The sequence below is a fragment of the Cervus elaphus genome, chromosome 24, assembly GCF_910594005.1.
Source record: "Cervus elaphus chromosome 24, mCerEla1.1, whole genome shotgun sequence".
Lineage (NCBI taxonomy): Eukaryota > Metazoa > Chordata > Mammalia > Artiodactyla > Cervidae > Cervus > Cervus elaphus.
Genome location: NC_057838.1, coordinates 71,289,138 through 71,312,546, shown reverse-complemented (window position 1 = coordinate 71,312,546; position 23,409 = coordinate 71,289,138). Strand labels below are relative to the sequence as shown.

Here is a 23,409-nt window from a genome sequence, read left to right as displayed (position 1 = left end):
AGAATGCTCTCATCTCAGAACGCTCTCATCTTGCTGAACCGAAACTCAGAGTTTCAGTGACCGTGGAGCTGAGCTGTCGCTTCCCACCAGGAGGAAAAAGGCCCACACTGCCCACCGAAGATCTGTGCGCATTCGCTGCACAGGACACAGTACAGTTCAGAACTTTGAGTAATCCGTGTCATGGCTCAGTCCTAACACAGTCACGTTCCATCACACTTCGAGCGTTCACGCTTCCACGCTCAGAGGTTCTGCAGTGGATTCGAGTGTGTATGGAGGGGTCCCCAGATCTCCCAGCGGTTCTGACACCAGCTGGGTCAGCTCAAGCCAGTCCTGACTCCATCTCCCTGGAGGCAGGGAGACTTAGCCCCAAGAGACTCCCACTTCAGACACCAGCTGGGGGTCCTCAGTGGAGCTCGGTCCTGACACTGTCTCCCTCAGGCTAAGGGCATGATCCTGCGAGGCTCTCCCCGCCCCCAGCCTCAGGTGGGCACGTGTGGTCCTGACCCACCCACCGGCTGCAGAGCAGAGTGACCCACCCCCACCGCCCACCCCTCCACGACCCCCTCTGCAGGTCCAGTTACTTTGCCAGAGGAGCTCACAGAATTCAGGAACACTTTGCTTGCTAGATCGTAGGTTTTTCTTATATTAATAAAAGGCTGCCTCAGGAACAGGCAGGTGGCAGAGACACAGCGGCAGGTGGGGGGGTCCCAAGCTCCCACACCCTCCCCAGGCCCCTGTCTCTCTCAGTCTTCCCCGCAGAGGCTCTCTGGGCCCCTCCTTTGGGGCTTCTTGACCGGCTCCTCACTGGTGACTGGTCCCACCTCCAGCCCCTCCCCTCCCCGAAGGTCAGGGGGATGGGACTCCAGTTCTGAGCTCTGGTCACACGGTGGCTCCCCTGGCAGCCCCCCTGGCAGCCGGCACCCCCTCCTCTTGGGTAAGGCTTCCCAGAGTCACCTTATCTGCAGGATGCAAATCACCTTCATCCCGCTCACCAGAGGGAATTCCAAGGGTTTAAGGAGCTCTGTGCCAGGAACCGCAGACGAAAACCAAGTGTGTGTCTTACTAATAAATCACACTGTCACAGATGCTGACACTGATGATGTACCACAAGCCCACTTGGCATTCATCTTTTTAACACCCTGCCAACCTCCATGCCAGGGCGTGGCCTTTGGGGCAGGGCCAGGGGACAGGCTCTCAGTGACCCCAGGTCTCCTCCTTTGCCAGCCTCTCCACAACAGGAAGTCAGCCAGACCTGTGAGGCTATTTTTAGCGGTGGCTCCGTCACCTCAATCCTTCAGGTCCAGGGCCCTGAGGCGTCTTCCCGGCGGCTGCTCCCTCCACAGCTCCTCAGGTTGGGTCTTGGGAGCTGGACCATCTCTCCTGACACCCCACCTGGAGGAGGAACCCGCAGTTCAGCCACACCTGAGTCCCTGTTATTGCTGGCAGGTAAGTTCTCCTGCTTGGGAATCGCCCCGTGGGATGGAGAAGACCCCCTGCCTGCCTGCCCTGGGAAGCCTTCTGGCTTCCTGAGAATTTTACATATGATAAATTATACATGTGATATGAATTGAATACCAAAGCCAGATAACCCATGGAGCGGTCACCTCTCAGCTGGACCCCGGGTGACCAGAGGGTGGTCCTGCATTTGCTCAGCTGGTGTCCACAAAGCTGGCCGGGTGGAGAGAGCGGTCCGACCCGCCTCTGCCTCTCCAGGCGTGGCCTTGGGCAGGTGCAGTGACTCTTTCCAAGTTTCTTCATCACCTCACAGGTGGGCCCTGGGGGTCAGCGGTGACGTCCAGAAAGCACACACTATGCCATCTGCACCCCTGCAGCCGGCCCGTGGGACCTTCATGGATTCCCAGGAGGGCTCTCTGCCGGAGGGAGCCACCTACCCCCCTGGCCTGAAGGTCCAGGGCACCACAGTCCAGGAAACACCAGTCCTCACTTAGGGTTGTGCAAGACGGGAGCTGTGCAGGGCCTGGGGTGGGGGTACTCTGAGGCCCCCAGAGTCCCGGCAGGACAGGGCTGAGCTCCGGAGGCCCACGGCTGCCTCCGCTGCCTGCCCACCCTGCACTGTCCTACGGGGATTTCTGGGACCACCTCCCAGATACACTCATCGCCAGGTCTTCTCTGGGGATGGGAACCTGAGGATGAACCCACAGAGTCCCCTGGGGAATTCACGTACAAGAGGCAAAAATATCCTCCTTAATATAGCACACGGACGCGGCCAAGATGCCTCCGAAGAGCGAGGAAGGCCAAAGAAGAGGGCCTGACACTCCTGGGGGCTGGCCGAGCCATAAAGAGGCGGGGCAGCCTGTGCTCTGGGGGTCCGCTGAACTGCAGGGCAGGTGGGCTTCCCGTGGGAGGTGGTCCGAAATCCCAGTCCCTGAGGGGTCACTCCAGGGCCCGGCTGCACCCTTCCCCTCCCTGCAGAGGGTACCCACACTCTGGCTCCACCCTGAGCATGCTCCCAGGAAATCCTGCAGGTGAGCAGTGCCTGAGACCGCCCCCTGAGGCAGGGGACGTCTCTCATCCTTCCTCCCACCTTGGCCAGAACAGGCCAACGGTCAAAAGACAGTTCTGAGTCCATCAGGGAAAACTGAGCCGCTGGGTGTTGTCAACTTTGTCAGTATGATGCTGGTTTTATGGGAATGTCTGAGAAAACTGGCCTTATCCACTAAAGACTTAAGTATGTACAGGTGATGCTGGGAAAGACTGAAGGCCGGAGAAGGGGACGACAGAGGATGAGATGGTTGGATGGCATCACCGACTCAGTAGACATGAGTTTGGGTAAACTCCAGGAGTTGGTGATGGACAGGGAGGCCTGTCGTGCTGTGGTCCATGGGGTCGCAGAGTCGGACACGACTGAGCGACTGGATTGAATTGATGTACAGGTGTAACATGTCTGCTGGATGCTTTAAAATGGCTGCAGGAGGGAAAACAAAAATGTATGCGGGGGCGGGATTCAGAGGGGAAAAAAGGCGCAGTGCAGCGCAAGCCCAGGCCGCCCGAGCGCTTCCGGGACGAGCCGGCGGAGGCATGCGGGCCCTTACGCCCCTCCCCCGGGCCGACCGGCTCCCCGCGTCCACCCCGGCAGAGAGCCCCTCCCCACCCCCGCGCTGAGCGGGTCTCGGCGCCAGAGTCCGAGGACCCGGCGTCACCGCCCAAGGAGGGGGCAGCCGCTCTGAGGCCCGACCCTCCCCCAGCCCCCGCCCCGGGGCCCGATCCTCCCCCAGCCCCCGCCCGAGTCCAGGTCCGCGCGGCCTGCGGGGCGAGGGCGGCACCAGACCAGAGGGACCCTGGACTGGGGCTGGGGGTGAGGCTCCGGGTCCGGGGGCGGGGACTCGGGCTCAGGGGCGGGGACTCCGGGTCGGGGGCGGGGACTCTGGGGCCTGGGCGTGGCGTGGCGGGGGCGGGGACTCAGGTCCGGGGCGGGACTCCGATCCGGGGGCGGGGCTTTGGGTCCTGGGCGGGCTGGGGTGGACTGTCGCCGTCCCGCCTTCTCGGTCGCCCCGCGGCCGCGCTGCTCCTCCCGCCGAGCCGCTTCCCGCCGCCGCCGAGGGCGTCCGGTGAGTGCGGTGCTCCGCCCGCTGAGTCCGGGGAGGGCAACGGGCAGCACGCGGGTCCAGGCCCGGGGAGGATGGAGCAGCGCGCGCGCGGAAGAGGCAGGGCTGGGGGCTGCAGGTTCGGTCCGCGGGGCCCGGCCGGGAGAGGGGAGCACCCCACGGCTCGGCGCGGGGGAGGGGCGCTGTCGCTCAGGCCGCTTTGAGACCCGCGCCCCTCCCCCGCCGCGGATCCGAAAGCGCCCCGGGGGTCCGGCGCCGCCGGCCTTTAAGGGCCCCCAGGCGCTTCGCTGAGGCTAAACAGCGCTGACCTGAAACCGCAGAGTCTCCGAGGGCTTGTGCCGAGTGCGGGCGGGCCACGTGTCCTGCGATGCAGGTCATCTTATTCCCTTACCTCTTCGCCACCCTGCGGAGGCACAGAAATGTGACTCTTCCGAGGACACGCTTGTGTAGGGAGGAGGAGCTGGGATTCCGGGCCCGGGTTCCAGGGCTCCCTGAAGCAGAGGCCTGCAGGGTGGAAGGCAGTCACTGGGTCCAGTATCTCGCTCCCAGTGAGTGGTCAGGAGTGGCCCTGCCCCCCCCCAGCTGTGGAGGAGCACCAGTGAGTGACCCGGTCCCAGACCCGATGTTAGTGCTGGAGGAGCTAAGGGCAGGGCATGGAGGTGTGGGCGCTGGTGGGGAGCAGGTGTTTCAGAGAGGGGCTCGGGGTTTGGGGAGGCTGGGGGCGTTCTGCTTCTTGACCTTAATTCATAAGTGATTCATACATACTTTCTGCTGAGATGTAAAATCACCAAAAATCCGCCCTTTGAAATGTCCAGTTCAGGAGGACAGAAAGCCCCTGTCCATACAGAGACTTGCCCCAGAATGTTCAGGGCCGCATTAGCCCTAACAGCCGGAATGAGGGGCTAAGCAGTTTGTGACCCAGCCACACGATCGGGATGTTACTTAGCCTTGAAAAGAATAGCATATAAAAAAGGAATGGCGTGCTGACTCGTATATCAACATGGAACACCCTTGAAAATGCTACCCTAGGTGGCATCTTCCTGTAGTTTTGTTCTGCATTTTCCAAACAGCTAGTGCTGAGCATCTTTTACTGTGCTTGCTTATGGCTATTGTATAATCTTCTTTGGGGAATTCAACTCCTGTGTCAGAGTTAAGTTGGGTTTATTGTTGAGTTGTGCTCTTTTTATATTCTGGAAATCAGACCCTAATCAGATATATGATTGGCAAATATCCTCTCTCATTTTGCGAGTGGTCTTTTCGCTTTCTTGATAGAGTTCTCTGAAATAGCAAACTTTGACATTTTGATGAAGCCCCATTCTACTTAATTATTATTTGGTTTCTTGTACTTTAAATGTCACATCTAAGAAACCAGAACCTAATCCAAGGTCCCTGTGTTTTCTTCTGTTTCATGGTTTTAGCTCTTAGGTTAGGTCTCTGACCCATTCTGAGTTAGTTTTTGTGTATGAGCTGAGGTAAGGATCCAGGTTCATTCCTATGCATGTGGTGTCTCAGCACCATGGGGCTGTTGACGAGGCCTTTGTTTGCACATTGAATAGCGCGGCCTCCTTGTTGAAAATCAGCTGACTGTAGGTGTGTGGCTTTATCCGCGATTCTCAGTTGTGTTTCACTGACCTGCGTTTCTAGTCTTACCCCACTGTCATGGGGCCTTGTTCACTCTAGCTCATAGTTCAGTCTTGAACTCCTCAAGTGTGTTCTCTAACTTTGAACATTTTCCTCCAAGGCTGTTTAGGGTTCTGGGTCCATTGCCTTTCCACATGAAGTCTGGGATCGTCATGTCATTTTCACCAAAATAGGCCAAATTTTAACAGGGATTCTCCTAAATCTGTAGATCAGTTGAAAAATATTGCCCTCTTAGCAATATTAAGTCTTCCAACCTGTGAACATGGAATATCTTTCCATTTGCTGGATTTGTAACATTTTCCTTCAACAGTGTTTTCCAGTTTCCAGGGTCAGAGTTTTACACATCTTTTGTGAAATGTATTCTTAAGTAGTTTATGCTTTTTGATGCTATTTCAGGGGCAACTGTTTTAATTTTTGGATTTGTATAGAAATAAAACAACTTTTTTGTATCAATTTTGTATCCTACGACTATAATGTACTTGTTTTTTAGTTGTAATAGTTGTGTGTGTACGTGTGTGTATACATATGTGTTCATGTATGTGTGCATGTGTACACACATTCCTCAGGATTTTCTATGTGCAGCACATGCCATTTCTACACGCAGGTAGTTATACTACTTCCTTTTTCCAACCTGCATGCTTGATATTCACTACTGAAGTTGTCTGATCTTGGAATTTTCTTTATGAGAGTATTTTCATGACTAATTCAGTCTTCTGTTATAGGTCTTCTACATTAAAATTTTTTTTTGAATTAGTCTGTATGTTTCTAGGAATTTGTGCATTTCATCTAGGTTTTCTAATCTGTCAGCATACCTACAATTTCCTCATAATTATTTAAAAATTTTAAGTTTGGAAGTGATGTTACCTCCTAAATACCCGAGTCTTCTTTTTCTCTTGGTCAGCTGCAGGCTTGTCGATTTACTCATTCTCTCTGAAGACCCAGCCTTTGCATTTGTCGCTTGTGTTCCCAGGTTGAGGCTGTCAGGGCCCGGCTGAGCTCCTGTGGCCACAATGGAGACCCGACAGCGGAGGCCGGAGGAGCTGGGGCTGCTGCAGGCCCTCGGCACAGGGAGCGGCCTCCAGAGCCCGAGGGCGGCCCCCACGCCCCCGGGGCCCGAGCTCAGCAGGGAGACTGCCTGGTCCATTGGCATCCAGGTGACCCTGCCCTTCCTGTTTGCAGGCCTGGGGCTGTCTGGAGCAGGCATCCTTCTGCACTATTTCCAGGTAGGAGGGGACAAATGGGGATGTTGGGGGTGGGGTGCTGTCCAGTGTCCACCGGGAGAGGAGGCGCTGCACACGGTCCAGCTTGCGGCCGGGGGGTGGGGCCTTCTGCTCTTGCACACCACTTCTCTATAGTTTGGGCAGGAGTCTTTCAGTTACTGATGACAGTGACTAATTTTGACCCAGGCTACGCTTTAAAAGACAATCATTAGCTCATATAATCGGAATAGCTGAGGGGTTGGATTTCAGGCATGGCACGATCCAGGTGTTACATGGTATCAGGGTGCCGGCTCTTTATCTCTGAGCTGTTTCACTTTCAGACAAGATTCTATGCCTGGAGGGGAGGGTGGCCTTTGGCAGTCGATGCTTTGTGCATGTGCTCTTGAGAAACAAGAGACTTGTTTGTCACTCCATTATCAGTCTCCCCAGTTTTTTTTTAATTAATGTATTTAACTAGAAGATAATCACTTTACAGTGTTGTGATGGTTTTTGCCGTGTATCAGTATGAATCAACCATAGGTATACATGTGTCCAGGCTTCCCTGGTTGCTTAGCTGGTAAAGAATCCACCTGCAATTCAGTAGACCCCAGTTCAATTCCTGAGTTGGGAAGATCCCCTGGAGAAGGGATAGACTACCCACTCCAGTATTCTTGGGTTTCCCTGGTGGCTCAGATGGTAAAGAATCTGCCTGCAATGAGGGAGACCTGGGTTTGATCCCTGGGTTGGGAAGATCCCCTGGAGGAGGGCATGGCAACCCACTCCAGTATTCTTGCCTGGAGAATCCCATGGACAGAGGAGCCTGGCGGGCCAGAGTCCACAGGGTCGCAAAGACTTGGACACGACTGAGCGACTAAGCACACAGCACACACACGTGCCCCTCCATCCTGAACCCCCCACCCCCCTCCCACCCCGTCCCTCAAGGTTGTCCCCACGTGTCACACACATGCGCCCCTCCATCCTGAACCCCCCACCCCCCTCCCACCCCGTCCCTCGAGGCTGTCCCCAGGCACTGGCTTTGGGTGCCCTGCTTCGTACATCGACTCTTACGGGTTTTTTTTTACGTACAGTACTATATATGTTTCAATGCTCTTCTCTCAAATCATCCCACCCTCTCCTTTTCCCGCTGGAGTCTCCCTAAATTGACCCTGCCGTCAAGTGTCCACTCCTCTTCCGATTATCACTCCCTGAGGGCTGATGTCTCTTGTCGTCAGTCTTTGAGGGGAGGCGGGGCCCTCGGTTTATACCCTAACAGACCACTGTAGAGTGAGGAACCAGAGGACAAAGCAGCCAATCCGCCATCCCTCTCTTGTTTTCTGACTGTCAGAGCCCCATGCCTGTATCAGTGCAGTCTCTCCCTGGGAGGGCGTGGTTCCTAAGGATCCCTGAAGCCGTTAGCAGCCAGGTCATTCCTGCTGGTTGGAAGGAGCTGAGAACAGAGAACATCTGGCATGGCCGGGCGGACGGAGCAGGCTGGCCCCTGCCTCCTGCTTGCTGCAGCGCCCCAGGCCCAGGGGACCTGGGCCTGCCCCTCACTGATTTGGATCCAGTCGGGGTTTGAGGCCCAGTCTGCCACTTAGCTGGTAAGGCTGGTGCTTTAAACTTTTTTAGTTCAGTTCAGTTCAGTCACTCAGTCATGTCCGACTCTTTGCGACCCCATGAACCGCAGCACGCCAGGCATCCCTGTCCATGACCAACTCCCAGAGTTTACTCAAACCCATGTCCGAGTTGGTGATGCCATCCAACCATCTCATCCTCTGTTGTCCCCTTCTCCTGCCTTCAATCTTTCCCAGCATCAGGGTCTTTTCAAATGAGTCAGCTCTTCACATCAGGTGGCCAAAGTATTTCAGCTTCAGCATCAGTCCTTCCAATGAATATTTAGGACTGATGTCCTTTAGGATGGACTGGTTGGATCTCCTTGTAGTCCAAGAGACTTTCAAGAGTCTTCTCCAACACCACAGTTCAAAAGCATCCATTCTTCAGCGCTCAGCTTTCTTTATAGTCCAGCTCTCATATCCATACATTTTTTAAACCAACACTTAAAAATCAGGAGATGCTGCATAAAAATTCAAATTCCTGTTTGCTCTTGAAACCTTGGCAACCCTTCTGACGTTGGACCCATGTCCCCTCGTGGCCACAGTGAGTGGTCACTGCCCTCTCCATGGCCACAGTCCCCACTGTCCATCCTGCATGCCCCCCACTTCCCTCTACTACCTGCCTTCCCCCACCATGGGGGTCTCAGTGGCCCTTCTGGGCTCTGTCCAGGTCCTCATGGTGGGCGGCTGCCCCCCAGGCTCCTCGTGGACCTCGTCAGGCCCCAGCAGGGCTGCTGTGATGCCGGAGTCCCTGCCCTGGGCTGACTCAGCCCCAGACCCTCTGCCCTTTCCTTCCTCCTGTGACCTGGCGCCCTCCAGCCCCACACACTTCTCTAACCGGTGGTGAGTCAGCACCAGGGCGCGTCCATGCCCCGGAAGTGCCCCCTCCCCAGGCTTCCCCTCCGAAATCCCTCCTCCCTACACCCTGCTGCCAGCCTCCTCGCCTGGTCTGTCGCCCTGCAGTCTCTTTTCTATCCCAGAGATTTTCAAAAAGCCTGTTTCATTGCGTGTTCATACCAATACAGTATCACTGAGCAGGTACACGCACGGGTGGGCAGATCGTGTACGTGTGTGTATTTGTACATGCATGGATGCATATCTGTGTATTCACACACAGAGATGTAGCCCCTGCACACACACCAGTTTATAAGTTGTACTTGGAGCTGCAGGTCTCAGACCACCCAGGCTGTAGTGCCGTGCTCATGTGTAAGAACTTGCCTCAGAATCACAGCTCCACAGGGAGAGACTTTGAGACCCCTGTTGTGTTTCTCTGGCCTGTCTCTGGCCCGGCCGGGCGGCTACAGGTCTTCCCAGGCTTCCTGTCTCTGTGCACTTCTCTGCCACCTCGTGGGTAGAATCCAGGCCTTGGATCGCCCACAAGCACCCAGCTCCTGCCGCTGTGTCAGGGCGGTCTCAGCCGCGGCAGGTCCCAGGAAACCCGAGCTCGTGTGGCCAGGGTCAGAAGGAAACTTGGCATCTCCCAAAACGTGGTTTCCAGGGCAGGGCGACTGCGCAGGCGGACAGTGGTGTCACCACCAGCTGACGACGCAGCCGAGGACCGGCATCTTCCCATCGCTGGCTGGTGGTGACGCCAGCGACAGTGGCAGGCCCCCCGGGAGACGCGGGCTGACCTTCAGAGGTGAAGGGCAAGACCCCGAGAGGCTGTTGAGCTGAGCACTGGGCAGAGCGTGGACGCTGCACCTGTGGCAGCAGGCACACTTGGGGGTTGCCGACTCGGGGGTCAGCGTCTGCCCCGTCCCGGGTGCTGGGTGTGGGCCCTCGGATGGGACGCCAGCTGCAGGGCTGTCATCGTCCATGCTGAGGCTGTCTGTTTTTGTTCGGGACTAAGAACAGTCCAACTGGGCTTTCAGATGGAGGGTGGTCACTCAGCCGGCCTCCATCCCGGGACTCCGTCCCGGGTCCTTCACCTTGTCGGGAGCTGGTTGGTCAGCAGAGAGCAGCTGGGTCAGGGTCGGGGAGTCCCAGGGGGGGCCCCCCACCCTGGGCGGAGGAGGTCTTTGTTTCTCAGCCACGTGCCCCAGGCCTGGGCAGGCCCTGCCTGTGAGGGCTGCGCTCAGGAGCGTGAGCTGCCCGGGGCAGGCAGCAGCCTTGCAGGAGCGTGTGCCCGGCTCCCCTGGGGGGTTACTGGCCTGTCTGATGCCACGGGCTGCTTGGGATCTGGGTGGGGCCTCTGGGCTCCGGGGGGACCAGGGAGCGGAGCTGGGTGGCAGCAGGAACGGTCTTGTGGGGGCGGCCGGGCAGCCCTGGGCGGGGGTCTTGGGGGGAGGCCTCAGACAAGGGGGCAGGCCGCCCACAGGCTGGGGGCTTCGGTCCCGTGAGTTCACAGGTAGGTGGGCCCAGCCAGCCATGGCGGAAGCAGAAAGGAAGACCTGTTTGTTACTGAAAATGTAACCACCTTGACCGCTGGGCCCACACAGGCTGGAGGCATTCAGGCCTTTAAGAGTGACCGATTTGCTTAGAACCAGCCCAGGCTCAAGGTGACCTTGAGAACGGGAGGCCGTGGGGAGGCTGTGCTCCCAGGAAAAGGCGGTCCCCACTGAGGACCCCGAGATGATCACCCTCACTGGTGAGTTGGGGGCGGGGTGGTTCTGACACGACGGCTCTGGGGGCTGGGCTCCCATTCTGGGGAGGTTCTGAACAGAGGGGGCTGAGACCCTCCTGGGGGGCTGGGGGGGTGGTCAGAGGCCCGAGGAGGGCAGGACCCTTCAAGGTCACCCAGATTCCTCCTGCCACCCAGCACTGCCCAGAGTCTGGCTGAGCTCCCACTGGAATCACATCTCTGGTTTCCTGGGTTAAGACACATCTTGTTCCCAAGCCTCCCGGGAAAGGAATAACTTCCCTCACACAATGGCTTCTTTCATTTGTCTTCAGTGCAGTGTGTTTTTGATGGTTCACAGAAGCCAACAGTCACAGTAGATGTGCAGAAAGTTGTGAAATAAAGGTCACTTAGGGTCCCACACCCCCAAAGGCACACCCACTTTTAGCATTTGGGGTATAGCCTTCTGAACTGTTCACTGCTTGTATGTATTTTTTTCTCATTATTTTTTTTACCAAAAATGAGAAACATTCCTTGTAACGATTTATAACGTGCTCCCTTGGGGGCCTCTTCCTAGATGTAACACCCAAACGGTTGTTTGTTTCCTCATCTTCCGCCCTGATGAGAGTGGCTCAGAGGCCCACAGTGCACGACTACAGGTGGATTACGATGCTGGACCACAGTCAGAACTAGAAAGAGCCAGAAAGTGGTCACTAGTGGCTGCAGGGGACCCGGTCCAGCCTCAGGCCTCGGGACTGGGGTGGCCAGTGTCTAGACAGGGCCCACCAAGAGGGGTCTGTCTTGAACATGGTGGCCTCGCACTCAGCCCCCTGCCCGTGTGGACTCGTGTGTGGACAGGCTGACCCTCATCTCAGAGGCGGGCACAGGGGATCGGGGGTGCCGGACTTGGGTCAGGGTTGATCCCCTGTGCCACTCGCTGGGGGTGGCTGTGCGCCAAGCCCTCTCAGGGCCTTCAGAGGCCGTGCTTTCTCAGAGGGCGTTCTGGGCACGTCTTGAGGGGCCGGTAACGGGCTGTGACCTGTGTGCACGTGAAGGGCGGGAGGCATCGCCGGGTTTGCGGCGGACAGTTCACCCTGCGAATTCACTCGCTGTGTGGGGTGTCCCGTCCTTGTCGCGGTCACGATTCCGCCCCCCTTCCCATGGCGTTGGCCAGACTGGTCCCGGGCACCCCTCTGGCCAATGTCAGGCCTGCTGTGGGCAGGTCCAGGCTCTGCGGCCTGTGGCCTTGACCCTGCTGAGCCTGCCTCCAGGCCTGGACGCTGCCCCAGCCCCTCTGGGAGGCACAGCGGACCCTCATTCTCCTCATGTCAGGACCCCCTTCTCCTCGGTGTCGGGGTCGGGGTCGGGGCTGGTCTGACCACGTCGGGACGAGCCTGGGCCCAGGAACCCTCCGGGTCTCTGTCCCTCAGGAGAGCAGGGCCACGTTCCTTCTGTGAACGCCGCCTTTCGCTGTGGCCGTGAGCCCCGGACACTGGGGTTGAGTGGCCGTGGGGTGCAGCCTCTGGACCTTGAGGGGTGACAGGCCTCAGGGGCCCGGAGCTGCTGGGGGGGGCAGGTCCTGCATGCTCTCAGCCGGACTGGCCTCACGTAGCCCAGCTCCCTGGTGCAGCCCCGGCCATCGTGGGCTGGGCAGCTGGCCGCCGTCAAGGTCGCTCCAGGGGGACAGGGCGTGCCTGCGTGGGCGGCTAGCCGGGGGAGGACACGGTGGCCCCTGTAGGGGGAGAGCCGGACCCGCGGGGGGGATGGCAGGAGTGGCCCCGGGCTGAGTCGCCGCCTTTGTTCCCCGCTTGTTCGCTCCGGGTTTGGCTGAGGGGCAGTGAGGACCACCCCCAAGGCTGGCAGCTCCGCCCGCGTGGACCCCTTGGGAGACACGGCCTGGTGTGGGCGCCTCCCCGCCCGGCCATGGTGGTCACCCGGCTGGCCCTGGAGCTCCGCTTCCAGGGCGGGAGGCTGCGAGGTGTGCGCTGTGAGCTCGCTCGCTGGCCCCGGGGGGCGCCCCCTGAGACCGCCGCCAGCACCGTGGGCCAGGTCCTGGTGCCCGTGCTGCTCTCTGGCCTGGGCATGGTGGTGGCCGGCCTGCTGATGGACCGTGTGCAGGTGCGTACGGGGGTGTGGGGTGGCAGGGCCTGGCGGGGGGCGCCAGGAGTCAGACCATGCAGGACAGGCCCCAGGGCCAGGCTGGGTCCGGACTTGGGGGCGGGCAGGCGTGTCTTCTAGGGAAGCGGGCACCTGAGCTCCAGAGCTCCTGACGCCCCCGCACAGTCAGCCTGCGTGGACTCGCAGCCTGGGAGCTGGAAGGGCTTGGATGCGGGGCCTGGGGGCTCGAGTCCTGCCTTTGTCTCCCCTTGAAGGGAGTCAGGCATCCCTGCCTCAGCCTCTCAGCCTGTGAGCTGGGCAGGGTCGTGGGGCTGGCCTGGTGGCACAAGGGTGCCAGGGGGCTTCTCAGGGGGAGGGCAGGGTGCCGAGCCCAGCAGGGGTCCGGGTGGGCCAGGGGACGTGGAGCTGGGGGGTCTCCATCGGCAGTGTTTGCTGGGAGGCCAGGGGGTCTGTGCACACTGGATCAGCTCCAGGAGCCCCGCCTTGGGTCACAGAGGCAGGGAGTGTGTGTCGCGGAGACATTGGGCATGTCTGTGAGGATGCAAGGTGGGGGTTCACCCCTCACCTGGGGGGATCGTCTGAACAGCACTCCTTCCTAACCTGAGACATCAGATGCGACTCAGGTTGACATCGAAGGGGACGTCGGGTGGCATCTCATCTCCCCTGGCTGGAGGGGCATCCGACATCCCCCCCCGCGGGCCCCGGCTCTGAGCGAGGCTCTCAGACATCCCCACCGCCCAGCTCAATGCACGGTGCACACTGGATGGTGCCCTTGCTCAACTGTGGCCAGCTGGAGCCGGGTCCCCGCCTCCTACTTCTCCCTGGAGCTGCCCCCGGGTCGCCCGCCCAGGTCACCTTCCTGTGGACGCTGGAAGAGCCCAGCTGGACAGCAGGACGCCCCTCCCGACTCTCAGGGATCCCGTCCGGGAGGAGGCCCCGGGCAGACGCCCTCGGGAGGACCAGCAGCCCTGGAGATCACAGCCTCTCCCCCCGCCCCTTGGCAGACGCAGTGTGTGAAGGCTCCCTCGCTCTGCACTCCTTGCTCACCCCTGCCCCCAGCCACAGCCTTGGGGCTCCCAGAGGGAAGCCCGCGTGGTGGGGGATGCACCTGGCTCAGCCCTGGCGTGTGCAGGCTGGTCCTGCCTGGAGCCACACACGCCCGGCCTCAGGCCTGACAGCCAGCCCCGTGGACGGCCCTCAGGTGGCCGTGTGACGGGCCGGGGCCGGGGTCACCCACGCCATCTGGGGCCAGGAGCCCGTTTGGGGGTCTGGGGACTGAGGCCCGTGAGGGCTGGCGTGTCAGCTGGCATCGTCCCAAGACTGTTTTCACCCAAGTGGGGAGTCGGCGTTTCTCCCCACGAAACAAGGTTAAGCCCTGGCCTCGGTCCCTGTGGGCCCCTTGCTGCCGACCCTGTGGCTCCTCCCAGACCTCTCTGGGGCTTACTGCACTTCTGGGCACCGGGAACCCCGCGGACACGTGTTTGCTCTTCTTGGATCGGGGTGAGCCGCGTGCCGGGCAGGTGGACAAGGCCACTTGTCGTCGGCATCTGGTTGAACCCCGAGCAGACGGAGGCCTCCCCACTGTCCTGGCATCTGTGTCCTGGCCACTGGGCCCCCCTGCACACACAGGGCAGCGGGGAGGCGGCCGGGTCGGAGACTTGACGGGTGTTGTGCTGGGCCTCTGGGTGCTGTTTCCAGGGGGCGTGAGCAGCAGCGGACACTCCAGGTGAGGCCCTGGGTGTGGATAGTGGGGAGCGGGCCAGGGCGGGCGAGAGGCAGACGCTGAGGGCGAAGGCTTCTTGACTCTGTCCTGGCTCTTTGTTCTAAAACACACACCATGTGTTGCTTCATGGGGACCAGCACGGGAGGGATTAAACTGCACAGAGCATGCAGTTTGGTGGACTGGCCGGGTTGGGAGCTCACAGCCCAGGTTCCCTGCACGCCCGCCCATTCCTGCGTGTGTCTGTGGTACGTGAGCGTGTATGCGGGACTAGAATTGCAGCGAGGTGTTGTCAGGGCTGAGTGACTTGTCCTGCCCGTTGTGGGCCTATGTGACCCGGACTTGGGGCTCAAGGCTGCAGGGGACCTGGGGGCTGGAGGCATGGAGCCCAGGGGGGCAGGGGGCCCAGGGGACGTCTACGGCCGAGGCAGGCATCAGGCCAGAAGGCAGGCGTGAGCCGGCCGTGGAGCCCGATCCAGTCTGGGTGCTCTGGGGTTGGGCAACAGACCCCGAGCCTCCAGGGTCCCCCTGGGGGTCTGCAGGCCAGGTAGCTCCGGGCCGGACCCTCCCCTGGACCTGGGTGCCCGGGGCCCTGGCCTTCCACCCTGCCGGCACCCGACGTTGCTGGCGTCCCTGCACAGCCCCTGGAGGTCACCTGCCCAGACGTGTCTACACCCCACCTCCTGCCCCTCTTTGGCTGTGACCATGTCCCGGCCGGGGTGACGCCTGGGGGAGGACAGGCGGTGGCTGACAGCTCAGCTCCTGCTCCCCCTGTGGGGTGGGGGGCGGGCTTGGGGAGACTGAGGCCCCCAGCAGGAGGGGGTTGGGGTGGAAGGTCATGGCCTGGGGGCGCTTGTGCGGGAGCAGCCCCAGTAGGCAGGGCAAGTCCGCGAGGAGCGGGTGGGGGCGGGAGGGGCATGTGGCGGCCAACCTCCTGGAGTGGGGACTCTCACGGGGGCTGAGCTGCCTGCGCCCGTTGCGACGAACAGGGGTGGTTGTTAGACCTAGCAGCTTTCCTGCCTGGGGGAGGAAACCAGTCCCTTCGATTGCAAAGGTGTAGAAGGTCGGGAAGGGGCGGTGACACGCAGGCGGAGCCCAGTTATGCTGAAAGCGGACATCGGTCAGACTGTGGTTACAGGGCAGGAATGAAGGGGTGAACTGTCCCCAGGACATGGATGCAGCCAGGGGAGGGCTGAGAAGGAAACGGGCGCGGCTATCACGGCAGGTGCTCAGGTCTGGAGCAAGGGGAATCCCCGGTGTCCCCCATAAAGACAGACAGTGCTGAAGCTACAGACTACGTGAAATAAGCACACTTCAATAAATGGGGTACCTTTCAGAAAAACTCAGTAAACGTTCGGAAGGAAGACCAGCAGCCCTCAGCGGGGCCGCGGGGCACAGTCTGAGGCCTGGCAGCCATGTGGGGAGAGGGGGTGCCCGAGGGGTGGGCCCTGGGGGGCGCCCGGGGCAGGGACACGCGGTCGAGAGCTTGGACTGACCCCGGCCTGGCCCTGCAGCACTGGCCCGTGTTCATGGAGATGAAGGATCTGCTCACCCTGGTGCCGCCCCTGGTGGGCCTGAAGGGCAACCTGGAGATGACGCTGGCCTCGAGGCTGTCCACCGCGGTGAGCGACCCTGCCCCCCGGGGCTGGGCTCTGAACACCCAGTGAGGTCTGGGGTGGTCGTGTGGGGTGACTCGGTCGCCTGTGTCTGGGGTCTGGACGGAGCTGGAAAGCCAGGCGGTGCAGACACACGGTCACGAAGCTGGGGGCTGACCTGCAGCCCGTGAGCCGTGAGTCAGGGTAGGCCAGGCGATGGGGGTTTGGGGCTCTTGCAAACTCTGGAACTCTGGCAAAGCCTCAATTTATTTGAAATTAAAAGCCTGAAAGGTCTTTCCTGTGTTCCAATCTGAGGAAGGAGGACAGTGAAGGTCGATCCTTTCTTAACCTGTTTACTGGGAAAAGAACAGACAAGGAGTGAGGAGTCAGCATTCAGAAACTTAGTGAGCTCAGTACAGAGGAGCCAAGAGATGCAGTTTCTCTGAAGCTTTTCTTAACTTGTCTTGAATTTGGCCAGCAAAGGCCATGATGTTGGGAGTGGTGACGGCTTCTCAAGGAGGAAGCCGTGTCTCTGGCCTGAATTCTTTTATCCCAAGAGAAGAGGGGCTGGAATACCTCTCCTGAGCAGGATGCTTGGCCCAGGTCGGGGCGAGAGGCTCCTGGTCTCCAGGGGCCCATGTCCCCAACCCACCGCCCGAGTCGCCCTCTGACAGCCGGCTGGATGCTCCGCTCTGGCAGCAGTGAGGGGGCCCCCGCTGACCTGCCGGGGTCTCCAGGGAGGGGGCACCCCTTTGGCCGTGCCCAAGGGACTCACGTCAGCTGCTCTCCCCGCCCAGGCCAACACCGGGCAGATCGATGACCCCCGGGAGCAGTACAGGGTGGTCAGCAGTAACCTCGCCCTCGTCCAGGTGAGCCTCCCCTTGGCCCCCAAACGCTCCACACTCATCACTGCAAACCCGTGCATCCTCCTCATGGAGGGATCACGGTCTCACAGCCGGGGTGGGCCTGCGTGGCTCTAGACAGGACGCGTCTGTGTCCAGTTCCTTTGGCCGGGGCAGCCTGTGGCCACACGCAGAACCTGGACCGGGGCCACGGGCCTGCAGGCAAGGCTGCCGCTTACCGACAGGCTGCCTGCTCCGTGCAGGTGAGCTCTATGGCCAGGACTCACCCTGGGTCCCCGGCTTAGGGCCTGGGTCGCAGTCGCCTCAGTGACGCTCGCTAGTTCTCCTTTCCTGTTTCCTCCCGAATCCTCCTTAACCAGCATCCCATCCGCTCCTGCTCCAGGCAGGCCCTGGGTGGGCACTCAGTCCCAGCGCAGCGTTGGTGCAATCTTGCCTCCTGATTTTTTAAAAAGCTTAACATCAAAGCATAAAGGATGCTGTACACTGAATAATTAAGCTTTTTGGGTAACTTCAGCATATCCTATCACAAAAATATAGAATCACATTTAAAATTCTTGACAACTGGCATTTTGACAACGGTATGGCCTGGAATGTCACTGGCAGGACAGACGTGCAACCGCTGGGGGCGGGCCCTGTGGGGCCTGTGCAGACCCGGCCAGTGTGGCGAGCCTCTCCCGCACCCATCGCCCTGGGCAAGGACGGGGAGGGGGGTGTCCTGCAGTTACAGGCTTCTGCTGCACAAATTACACTGCACTGGGGGTGCTCTGAAAAGAACTCCCGGCACGTTCACAGGGTTAGAACCGTCTACAGCTCTAGATGTTTCCCGGAAGGATCTCAGAGGAGATCCGGTCATTGTTTTTTAGCCACACATATTTCCTTTCTGTGAGCTAACTGTCCTATCGCTTGTGCATAGTCCTATCAGATTATCCTTTTATCATTATGGTTGTTTCAGACTTGTGAAATGGACTCATTGTTCTGGATACGGATCTTTTTTTAAAAAATTACTTGGCTGCACAAGGTGCTCGTTGTGGCACGACGTGGCTCTAGCTCCCCGACCATCGTTGGAACCCAGGCCCCTGCCTCGGGAGCGCAGAGTACACCGCTGGACCACCGGGAGGCCCCTGGCTGGGGGCCTTTCACCAGTTACAGGAGGGACGTGGTTTCTCCCAGCTGGTCCCAGTCTTTGTTCTGTGCCATCTCTTGTCATACAAGTCATACTTGGCACTTCATATAAATTTTATCTATAGTTTTCTTTATAGATTTTGCATGTTGTAGGAAGGAGGCCTTCCCTAATCCAAAATCTGAAACATGTACTATTCCATATTTTCATGTCTCAGCTTAGGTTTTCATGTGCAGGTACATGTGTGTGAATGACAGAAGTCAGAATCGTTTCCTTTCCCCAAGCAAACATGCTTCTCTTACCCTGTTTACTCCATCCTGATGGGACTGCACCTTTATCGTAACGAACAGTCATATACTCACGATTCATTTCCCAGATCCTGCTCTGCCCTGCCAACCCATTGGTCTGTTTTCTGCCAAGCCACCCAGTTTTCCTTCCTGTAGCTTTTTTAACACACATACTTATGATGAAAATGCCCAAAAGAGATGCCACTTCCACCTTCTTTCTCAAAACTGTCACGGCTGTCCTTGTATATGTACTTGTTTTGTGACACTCAAATGTAAAATGAGCTGTCAGGTGCCATGCTGGGACGCTGGCTGGAATTCTGTGTATGAGTGTCCTGGGGCCCCAGGGGATGGGGGTGCTGCTGGAGCTCAGACCCATGAGAGGGCAGCTGACCCAGGATAAACACGGGACGCTGGGGAAGGCCAGGGCGGTGGGCCGGGCATCGGGCTGAGGTGGGTGCTGGTCGCCACTCCGGGGCAAGGGAAGGGCCTGCCTTAGCCTGGTCCCCGCCCACAGGTGCAGGCTGCCGTGGTGGGGCTCCTGGCGGCTGTGGCGGCCCTGCTGCTGGGCCTGGCCTCAGGCCAGGGGCTCGACGTGGTGGAGGCCCAGGTGCTGTGTGCCAGCAGCGTCCTCACCGCCTCCCTGGCGGCCTGCGCCCTGGGTGAGTGGCCCTCGGGGTCCTGCAGGGGCTGGGGTGCCCCTCGGTCTTCATGCCCACCGTGACCTGGACCCGCCCATCTTGGGCCTGGGAGGGGTCTGGCATCTGGAGCAGCAGTGCAGGTGGCCCCTGGAGGGAGGGGCGGGGGGGGGGGCGCACGGGGCACAGGGCAGCCCCCGGACTGCGCCTGCAGGCTCAAGACCCCTCCCTTGAAGCCGCCACACCTCCCAGGGCCTGCGTTCAGGTCTCCCCCGAGGCCCAGGGTCCCCAGGGGTTTGGAGCCCCGGAGCCACCTGCCTGATGCTTCAGGGTCGTCAGTGCTGGGGCCGCTCCGGTGTCAAGCGCAGGAGCTACAAGGCAGAGTCGCAGCCTCGAGGGCCTGACCCTGTGGAGGAGCGGCTGGGTGGGCGCAGTGAGATCCCGGGCGGCCTCCACCCGCTCACCGCCCCCCGCCCGCCACCCGGCCTCCCGCCCGCAGGGACGCTGATGGTCTGCATCGTGGTTGGCGCGCGGAAGCTGGGGGTCAACCCGGACAACATCGCCACGCCCATCGCGGCAAGCCTGGGCGACCTCATCACGCTCTCCCTGCTGGCTGTCGTCAGCAGCTTCTTCTACAGACACAGAGGTGCGCCCGACGGCTGAAGTCTCTGCCGGCTGAGTGGGTGGTGGGAGCAGGTACCCGGGCACCCGGGGTGCCGAGGTCAGCGCTGGCCGCGGTCTGGAGTGAGTTAGGGGCAGAGTGCAAGCAGGAGCCGCCCAGCTCCCGGGAGGTGGGGGCAGAGCCCTGAGCCCGCCTGCGGGCCGGGGGAGGGGGCCCACCCCAGCTCCGCCCCCCTCCCCCGCAGACAGCCAGTACCTGACACCGCTGGTCTGCGTCGGCTTCGCGGTGCTCACCCCCGCCTGCGTCCTCGTCGCCAAGCAGAACCCCCCCGTTGTGAGGATCCTCAAGTTCGGCTGGTTCCCCATCGTCCTGGCGATGCTCGTCAGCAGGTGCGCCTTCCTCTCTGTCCGTCTCCCCGGGGAGCCCGGGGCCGGGCCCCAAGTCCGCGGCTCTGTGGGCGCCGTCCCCTTGCTCGGCCGCTGGTGGGCCCCTCAGGGCGGAGGGGTCCGCTCCCCGGGCGCCGCCCCCCTCCCCCACCCCCCGCCCTGACGTGCGTTCCTGGCTGATTCGCTGGGAGGGCAGCGGAAGCCGTGGGGTCTCTGTGAGGTCGCGGGGCCGCAGGCCAGGCCCTGGCAGCGTCTCCAGGGAGTCAGCACATCCATGCCCCCTCGGGGGCCTGGGGAGGGTCTGGGGTGTTCTTAGGGGTTGACATCTTCCGTGGGCGTCCCGGAGAGGCGGGACTCGGGACGCAGGTGTAAATGCACACGGGACCCAGAGGGTGCAGGAGAGGTTGGATGGGGGGTGACGGGGCACCCGTGCTGCTAACGGTCCGCCGTCTGCCCGCAGCCTCGGGGGCCTTATCTTGAACAAGACCCTGTCCCGGCCGCAGTTCAGAGGCATGGCCGTCTTTGCTCCCATCATGTGTGGTAGGTACTGTGGCCATCATGAGGGCTTTGGGGCCGGGGGTGCTGGGAGAACAGTGACCGCAGGGCTTCGAGTTCAGGTTCAGCCCCAAACGCACCTGGGAGGCCAGGCTGCGGTCCTCAGTCGCTCCCCTGGGGCACGGCTGCCCGCGGGGCACCAGGACCAGGACCGAGCCCACGCCTGCCGGCCGCCACCCAGACCCACCTGCTGGCATCGGGGCCCCACACGGCTTCCCTCTTAGATCCACTGACATTTACGAGTAAAAGCCTGGGTTCCTGTCTTCTCCTTGAGCGGCAAGGCTGCAAGTACCGGCTCACGTCCTCGAGGCCCCCGGGGTCCCTGCTCAGCGTCTGCAGTGGGGGCGAGCACTGGGCCCCACGAGGAGATGAGCTGGGTGGTGGGGAGTGGTGAGGGGCGCAGGCGGGCTCCCATGTGAGCAGTGTGGGGCGCGCCACCAGGAATCCGGACAGTGGGCCCCTCGGCCCTGGCCGTCCTGGGAGTCCTCCGGAGCAGCCCAGGCGGTTGGCCTCCACCCTGGGGGACCCAGGGAGGGGTCCTCCAGGGCTGCGGTGACAGAATAGGGGAGGGACCGTGGCCGGGGGCCAACCCTTGACCTGCACCCGCCAGAGGCCTGTGGCTCCAGCACGCTCAGCTCCCAGTGACGCCAGGAGCCCCTCACGCCCAGCTCAGCTGCATGCACCCCGCCCTGTCTCCTCTCTTTCCGGCCATGAGGTTCCCTCAGACATGCCCACAGTCTGGACCATTCCTGAGTGGCTCCCCGAGGCCAGCCCTCCCTCCCTCCCTACCCCTGCACCCTGCACACGGGCATCAGCCGCTGAGACCCGAGGCTGCTGGCCACTCCTCCTCCACTCAGAGGTGCCCTGTCGAGGGGACCCTGCTGCTCCCTGGACGCCTCCCTCGCCAGGTCCCGGCTGCCTGGTCTGGAGACAGACAAGGCGTGTGGTCAAGTGCGAGGAAAAGAGGAAATCAAGTGCTGAATTGGCCAAGGGAGGCTTCCTGGAGTTGTTGAACCTAAAATAAGGGACAGGCTCCGACACAGACATCAAGGAGGGGAAACCGGGCTGTCTTGCAGGCGTTGGTGGCAACCTGGTGGCCATTCAGACCAGCCGGATCTCCACGTACCTGCACCTGTGGAGCACGCCCGGGGTCCTGCCCCTCTGGATGAAAAAATGCTGGCCCGACCCGTGCTCCACGTTCTGCAGCTCAGGTGGGTCTGGGGCCTTCCAGGGACCATGTGGTTGTTTCTTTCAAGGATGGCATCACTGGAGTCTGTGTCACCAGGCCCGACCCCCAGCACAGAGGAGGCCCCTGCGCCCCAGGCGTGCCGTCCAGGCCCCGGGTTGGGCCGTCTGCCGCACCCTGCCTTACTTGCCACCTGTGTGCAGCTATAGCCTGTGGGCTGTCCCAGAGCCGCGCACGGGGCGGGGGGACAGCACCCAGCTACTGGCCACGCCTCTGCAGGGACCAGCACTCCACGGGCTGGGGGTTGCCCCTGGGGGTCACCCTGTGACCCTGTCACCTCTAACTCCATCCCTGGGGATCAGGTCACAGCACATGGCTCTGGGGGGACAAGTAGAGTTCTTAGTTTTCAGTGGATTTTCCTGAGTCTTCATGCCACCTGCTCAGAGTAACGACTATCTTTTCCCTTTCTAAGTTTTTTTAAAAAAAGATCCTTTTTAACTATCAGGCCTTGTGCAGTTTGTCACCATGAAGAGGTCTGGCGCAGCCTCTCCAGGGTGTTTTACGTTACGTCCGCATGACTGTGCTGTCCTCCCCACCTAGCTGATGAGAAGCTGTGTTAACTCAGAGCAGATGGAGCCTGGCTCTCACTGAGACCCCCGCATCATGGGCTGGCTCTAAGCCTGCGGTCTCGGAAGGAAAGCGCGTCTCTCGCAGCCTCGGAGCTGCGCGCACAGCTGCTGAGGACTGTGCCAAGGGGTCCCTGGCCTTGGTCCCAGCGCGCCCACACGGCGGCCTCTGGAAGCTGCTGTGGGTCCTGCCCCTCTGCCGGGGCGTCTGCGTCCACCTCCCCATCACAGCCAGTCGCATCGCCTCCTAGTCGCCCTGCTTGCTGCTGTGGCTCCATCCTGGTTGTTGCTCCGACACCAGCTCCCAGGAGCGCTGGCCACACCCATGGGGAGGACATGCAGCAGCTCTGTGACGCGTGCGGCAGAAAGTGCACGTGGCCACCGCACTGTGGCCGCCGCTCAGCCACGGCCCCGCCTCCCACAGAAATCAACGCCACGTCGGCCCGCGTCCTGCTGCTGCTCGTGGTGCCTGGCCACTTGGCCTTCTTCTCCGTCGTCTCCCTGCTAGAAAGCCAGTCGGTCCCGAGCGACAGGACCTTCGTGCTCCTGTACCTGCTGGCGGGTCTGGTCCAGGTAAGGACGGCCACCGCGCCCCAGCCTGGGAGGGGTCTGGTCCAGGTAAGGATGGCCACCGCGCCCCGGCCTGGGAGGGGTCCCTGGACAAGCAGGATGTAGTCCCCACTTCCCGGAGGTTCGGTCGGCTGGTCCGACCCAAGGGCCGTGTCCAGAGGCACCGCTGGCGCCTCCCCAGCAGAGTCAGGGCAGCGGCGGAGGCTGGGTCCCGTGATGGGCAAGGCCAGCCAGGGGTTCCAAAGGGTGCGTGTGGGCTTCTGCTGGCAGCCCACCTGCCCAGGCCCTGGGGGCGGCCCCGTGAGGTCACGTCGGCACGGCTGTGACCCCAAAGGGTAGGCAGGGAGCCCAGGAGGCTGTCCAGAGCAGCGCTGGGCAGGATGGCCTGGACAAGCGGCTTCGGGGCCTGAGGCCTGACTACGCACAGGGCGCCTCCACATAGGCTTCCGGCGAGCCGGAGAAGTAGAGCTGGCCCAAGGCTCTGGGCAGAGGCGTGCCTCGGGCCGAGGGGAGCCGGGGCGGCATGGGGCCTGGGACGGCACGCCCATCG

At 61.0% G+C, this 23,409-nt stretch overlaps 1 protein-coding gene across 8 annotated transcripts in view; it reads left to right on the top strand.

Annotated features, from left to right (window-relative positions):
- The first annotated feature begins 1,312 nt into the window (after positions 1–1,312).
- SLC41A3 (solute carrier family 41 member 3) overlaps positions 1,313–23,409 on the top strand; it is a 33,542-nt gene continuing 11,445 nt past the window's right edge. For 2 of the 8 annotated variants that reach the window (XM_043885339.1, XM_043885338.1), the window contains exons 1-8: positions 2,935–3,316; positions 6,178–6,430; positions 18,794–18,938; positions 19,414–19,560; positions 19,781–19,925; positions 20,383–20,462; positions 21,554–21,688; positions 22,714–22,862. In XM_043885339.1, the coding sequence (XP_043741274.1) occupies positions 2,951–3,316; positions 6,178–6,430; positions 18,794–18,938; positions 19,414–19,560; positions 19,781–19,925; positions 20,383–20,462; positions 21,554–21,688; positions 22,714–22,862 (1,420 nt within the window). In that variant the 5' untranslated portion in view covers positions 2,935–2,950. Of the gene's footprint in view, positions 1,447–2,934; positions 3,317–3,437; positions 3,570–6,177; positions 6,431–10,552; positions 12,695–12,744; positions 14,421–15,928; positions 16,037–16,806; positions 16,879–18,793; positions 18,939–19,413; positions 19,561–19,780; positions 19,926–20,382; positions 20,463–21,553; positions 21,689–22,713; positions 22,863–23,409 lie in introns of those variants that run through there. The other 6 variants (XM_043885342.1, XM_043885341.1, XM_043885344.1 and 3 more) reach the window with 6 other exon arrangements.